This window comes from Zalophus californianus, chromosome 10 (assembly GCF_009762305.2).
Source record: "Zalophus californianus isolate mZalCal1 chromosome 10, mZalCal1.pri.v2, whole genome shotgun sequence".
NCBI classification, from domain to species: domain Eukaryota; kingdom Metazoa; phylum Chordata; class Mammalia; order Carnivora; family Otariidae; genus Zalophus; species Zalophus californianus.
The window spans coordinates 60,272,373-60,278,372 of record NC_045604.1 but is presented as its reverse complement, the minus strand read 5'-3'; the positions used below and the strand labels follow the sequence as shown (position 1 = coordinate 60,278,372).

General features: G+C 43.0%; 1 protein-coding gene across 4 annotated transcripts in view; it reads left to right on the top strand.

The window, feature by feature from the left end:
* Positions 1-553: 553 nt before the first annotated feature.
* Positions 554-6,000, top strand: part of GREM2 (gremlin 2, DAN family BMP antagonist) — a 109,319-nt gene continuing 103,872 nt past the window's right edge. Inside the window, exons 1-2 of one of the 4 annotated variants that reach the window (XM_027614198.2) lie at positions 974-1,081; positions 5,563-5,642. Coding sequence is in view for 1 of the 4 variants with exons in the window: in XM_027614195.2 (XP_027469996.1) it covers positions 951-1,081 (131 nt within the window). In the remaining 3 variants the exon portion in view is untranslated. Of the gene's footprint in view, positions 1,082-1,490; positions 1,636-5,562; positions 5,643-6,000 lie in introns of all 4 variants that reach the window. The other 3 variants (XM_027614197.2, XM_027614195.2, XM_027614196.2) reach the window with 3 other exon arrangements.

The following is a 6,000-nucleotide window of genomic DNA, read 5'->3' as shown; positions in this document are numbered from 1 at the left end:
CTTTGGCCAGTGAATCACACTAAGAGTGTCTTGAGACCATCAGTGGAGACAAGACCAAAAAATTAAAAAAAAAAAAAAGGAAACATGCAAGAGCATGCAGGCGTCACTGGAGGCTTCTGATATAACACACGGAGCCCACGCAGCACAAGAATTGGTCTGGCGTCATTGTTCCATGTTCGCTGGATGCTGTAAAGTCTGATTTGCATTAGAAACCTCTGCATTCAATAAACAAAAATAGGGATAATGACCAAAGCGCTATTTGGAACAGAAAACAAACTCAAGCAATGAGTGTTTTCCACTGAATTCATTCAAGATTTTATTAGTTGAGCTCTCACTTAGGTTATTAGGCTCAGCTTGCCTTTAATTTCATTGGCCTCAATTATTCAAAACAAAAGGAGCCTGGTGTATGTGCGTGCGTGTGTGTGTGTGTGTGTGCGCGCGCGCGCGCACACACACACACACACGCACACACGGGGACGCATCACACACAGGCTTTGTACATTCTTCACATTGCAAACCCATCAACAAAAGGAGGAAGAAGATCTGAGAGGAATGAGTGGTTTTTGCGGGTTTAGGGATGGAGAATTTCTCTACATAAACAAGAAGGTTTGGATTGGAAGTCTGCTAAAAAAAATGTTACAGCTGACCACAGGGTTGTAAATCCAGACTGGAAGGAGAAAAAGAGAAACATTGCAAGCGAGTGAAGTGTGTGTGGCTGCAATGTTTGTGGGTTAGATGAGAAACAAGCGCTGACTGAAACCGAGAAGGGGGGTGGCTGGTGTGATTTGTTTGGTGTGCGGAGCCAATAGAAATCCCAGACTGCGATAATATCCCGGTGCAGCGCCGCGCGGAGTCAGAGCCGAGTCTCGGGCCGGTGCACATCTGCGAGCCGCGGCCCAGCGCGCACCGCGGAGCCGGCTCCCCGCCGCCCCCAGCCCGCGCGCCTCCGCATGCGCGGCCGCGGTGCTCCGGCCGCGGGCCCCCGAAGGCGGCCGAGGGAGAGCCGGCGCACCGCCCGCGGTGGACTCTGTAGCTCAGAGGAGAGGGACCCGAGGAGGAGGCTTCCATCACGTCATTGCAGGTACGCAGCTTGTCACGACTAATGTGGCACAGACACGGTTTCTGATTTCTCCCTTCACAAGGCACTGAAAAGTAATTGACATCGTTGGTTCCACTGTGGGTCAGAGTAGAAAGCACTGTCTATCTTGATTCACGCTCGATAATTAAAGCTGTTAACGTGTGTTTGGAGGCCACAGGGTTTATTCACCTATTGAATTCTCCGTGGGTGTAAAGCAGAGACCTTCAAACTCGACCGTCATCTCTTTCTTTAAAATAACATCAGTATCTGCCTGTTGTCACGCTGCCCACTTACAGATCTTGGTGACCTCCGTTATAGTTGTGACCTAATAGCAAGTCAAACACCGTCTGATTGTTAGAAAGCAGGCTTTGAGCATTCCCACCTACCTATCGGGTTAATATCCTCCTCTAAGGAATAGGAACCAGAGCGGACTTGAGCATGGTTTTGATCTTTAAAGCGTATGGCCAAAGTGGACTAAGCTCATGAGTGAAACAGCACTGGATCGCTTCGCTGTGATTGAAGAAAAAGAAGGGAGAGCGAGATTTCTCAATGTGATGGTCAGTGACTCCTCTTCTGTACCTGATTTATTTTTACATTGTCTTATCAGTTGAAAATGCATTTATTCTGTACCCTCAGGCAGGATGAGTTCCAAGACTTCATGTGTTACTACATTAAAAAGTCATGAATTGGAACTGTGTCATAAATGTGATACTTGTGAGGAAATGCCCATTTTTGGTTTGATTTTATTTGATACTAAAATCGGTAGACATCTGGCCACTTCTTTTCCTGTCTTTATTCATTTTATTTTGAGAAATGAATTTTGTAAAAAAAAATCTATTTCCTGGGATTTTACCATGTTTGCTTTCAAATTTTGAAGATGGTTATGTAACTTTTTTCTTCCTGTTGATTACTTGTGATTAAATTAACATTGCTTAATGAGTTCAGTCTTTGCCTTGGAAAAGCCAGTGGGGATTGAATGAAGGCTGAGTTAAAAGATTAGTCTTGCTTTGGGCGATCCCCAAATAACTGGGGTATAGCTGCTCTGAATCCCTGGATAAAGAGCTTTTCCTGCAGTGAAGAACATACACAGATTGGGACTCTAGTTCCACAAGAGAATGGCACAACAGCAGGTGCAGGACCAATGGAATATGTTATCTTATTAGCACTCTTCTCAGTGGGTTCTTGGTAGAACATATTCAAACCCTCCGTTGCTAATTCACAATCAATTCCCCATTCTGTCATGCCTGGTTTTTAGGGCACTCCTTATCCAAGATATGTGCCTGCCCAAGGTAGATAAGGAAGATATAAGAAAGGTATTTGTTTTACATATCACAATGGAGAATTTACATTGACCTGTGGGGATTTTTTAAATCAAATTAATCTTTTGTCATTAAGGAAAATGCATGCTTAGCTCTACCATGGAGTCTTGAAAACTGTTCATATTTTTGCCCAATGCCAAGTTTGAATGATTTAATGGCTATTTTTGAAATCATGTCAAAGAATAGACATGGCAAGTGAATATTTAGGAGAGAGCATTTTGATTTTAGAGATGAATATTTTTCTCTTTTTTATATCACAAAGGAAACTGATTGTCAAGAATTTACCTATTTAAATAAATACTAATTAATTGACCCAACTGAGTTCTGTTTGCAGCTGAAAGTGTAGTTTTGCATCACTATAAACATTTTTCAATCTATAAATATAATATCTGAAATAAATTGAGACCCATTTCCCTCTTGCCATTCAAACTCTAAAGCGATTTTGGGCATTTCGGTAGTGACAAAGTAATGTGAGGCTGAATATATATATACACACTTTGTCTGGACTAAGAGACACTGATGGCTTTTCAAAGATAAATGTAAACAATGCTTTGATTACTCATTGTTTTGCACTATCATTCTTCACTGAGAGAAGTAATCAAAAGTTCATTCCCTGTGCATTTTAGTATAGCCAGCTAGAGCTTTAGATATCCGCAAGTTATAAGTTTGGTAAAGTTTAAACAAGGCACATGCCTTTAAATCTCTTTAAAGTAAACACCTCTTCCTTAGTCCTCTTCTTCTAAAGCAAAGGAATGGAATTAAGCTCCCAGTCTGGGCGCCGATTCTTATTGATATGGAGAGGACTGGCCAGCCTAGGTCAAGGACAAACACCTGGAGGCTGCAGAAGCGCAGGTTAGACCAGCCACGTTTGTGCCCCAGCATTGCTACAGCAGTCAGGCCAGGTTGCAAGCATTTTCAGTATCAGGGCCCTTCAAGTATTTAGGAGAAAGTGATGAATTATTGCAACCAAATGTGCCAAGTATTGGGTTTAAAACCAGTCACACAAAGAGCCAGCAAATAATAAGACAAATTGTTTTGAAGGGGAAAGTATACAATTATAAACTTAGCCTCTGGCGCCATGTATGCCTGTGTTTGCCTAGCTGTTTCTCTTCCTACCACAGAGTTCTCTTTTATATAAATTGGACACACTGACCTAATAATGTATAGAATTAATTTTGATCCCAAGTCAGGCTAAAGTATGGTCCTCAAACCCCTAATCTAAATAACAGATATTTCCTACGGCCACCACTTCTAGTTGGGAATATGTCTTTGGCCAGCTCATCCATAGGACCCAGCTCATGTGGAACGCTGATTTGCGGAGCGGAGTCCCAGAGCCACATGGCAGTAAGAGAATGAATAGGGAGAGGCTCAAAGTACCACGGGTGTGAGGGGAGATGTTACAAAGATGGGCATCCTTAAGTATGAATCCAAGAGTCAAAGGAATAATGAGTTTATTTCCTCAAATGCGCTTCCAGTATAAACTTTTAGTGAGATTTCCTGAATATTTTAAATAACTCTCATGTGTACACATGTACCTTGCACACAGGTATGGGATGAAAATGAAGACCTTTGATGTGCTGTTAACACTCCCCTACGCACAGGCCAGGAGAGGGCAGCATGCAAACTGTAAAAAAGTAACGTCTCCTCTTGACCGAGGGGAGACTCCAATCTCCAAAATAGCTAAACCTGTCTCCCTAACTGTATGTACCTTCTTCTCTTTGAAAAGCTGAGTCTAGAGCCTTGCTTGCTAAGGGATACACCATTCAGAAAGATTTGTTTCTACTTTTGCCTCCAGAGTTGGTGCTGCCCAGCAAAATAAGGAAAGCAACCTATTTGAGAGAGAACTCAACTTCTCTTTCTTTGAATTAGCTTCATTCTTTGAAGCTATCCAAGTGGTCTTTATCTTTACTCTGCCAGGAAGTGGGTAGGAGAAAGGGAAGTAGAATACAGAGGAAAAAAAGAAGAGAGAGAATAGGGTTTCTTGAATTTGTCCTCCAGGGGAAATGTTTATGAACTGCTTTCTCCATACACCTAGCCTTTGTTTTAAGCATGTCTCAAAGGCAGGTTCAGGGCCACAAGAATACATTTTGTACATTGACAGTCAATAGTGTCTCTAGAATCCTAGTGAATTTGGTTTCAAAACAGAAGGGCTAGAATAGCTTTTTTTTTTTTAACTGGTTTTCAGAGTCTAAGACGTACTAAAAAATAATTATGCATCTCCCTCTTAGAATGTCAGAGATTGGTCAAACCTAATCCCTACTACACCTAGTCCAGCCTTTTAGAAACTCATGGCTAGTAAGCCTCACACTGTTCTTACTTTCACGGATCAGCCATATTCTAGGGACAAATTGTAAATGTGCACAGAAGAGAAAAATAATCACTCTTAAAGTGGGCAACCTGTAGCTGGCAGTGATAATTCCTGCATGCTTCATCCTAATTTAGCTAGATTGGTGATTTTAGTTTCAGGAACACCCTTGTAACCTTGCCATCTTTGGTTCAAATGCCACACAACTTGCTGCTGAATATGAAGGCTGTAGAATGCAGCTCAGAGGGGGGTTTAAAACAAAGTCTGGGAGGCCCAGAAAAAAGCAGTCTTGGTGAAAAGCTGAGGTTTCTCCTGAGAGAAAAGGAGGCAGAAGGGACACTGGGCTGGGCATGGGCACACGAGTTGATGGAGAAGCCAGGAAAGGGTAGTGCTGAGCCTCCTGGAGAGTGACTCCTGGGACCCTCAGGGTCTGCCCAGCAGGGCTCAGCCTTGGAAGTGCTTCTCTCTGGTGCCACTGTACTCTGCTAGGAGGTGTGGTGTCCTTGAATCAAAGCAAAAGGTTTTTTTCAAGGACGAAGTAAAGATTTCTCCGTGTCTGGGAAGAAAGGGAGGTCACTGTGTGTCTCCCCCATTCTCAGCCAGATTAGCCTCTGCAGCACTCCCATGTACTGTCTGGAATGACGCAGTTGCCCCAGGGCTTCTGTGGATGCTTGGGTGAAGGGGGTACATTCGTCCAGGGTCACTGTAGAACCAGGCACAATCGTGGGGTGCCAGCAACAAGGGAGGGAGAGGTAAATCCTAGGAGCTGAGAAGCTCCACTGCTGTTTCTCAGTTTTTGATATAGTCCTTCCGAGCTCCTTGCAGTCAGAGAAACTCTGGGTTCCATCTCTTTTTTCTAGATTACTTTGCAATAAAGGAATCCCACGGCTGAAGGGGAAATCTCTTTGAAGGCACTTCCCTGTTTGAGAGGCAAAGCAGGGTAAGTAAGATCACAGAATGCTGGCAGATACAGTAACCCTCAGGAGAAGACATACCCAATAGTTAGTTCTTAGTTACACTAAGAAAACCCTTCTGAATTGTGAACGCAAGGGAACTAGAGACAAAGGAACTACATGACTGAAGGAAAAAACTCTCCCAAAAGAGAGTTTTTGAAGGATATGACGCCACGAGCACAAATATTCACAAACATGACTTTCATGTTATGGATTAGTAGTCGTTCCAAACTAAAATTCTCCACTCCTATAATTTATTTAAACAGCGAGAGAGGGGAAAAAGAGAACACACTGAGCAAGGGAACACTTGACTAGCTCATGTGAAATGCTAAGCTGAGTTGACTT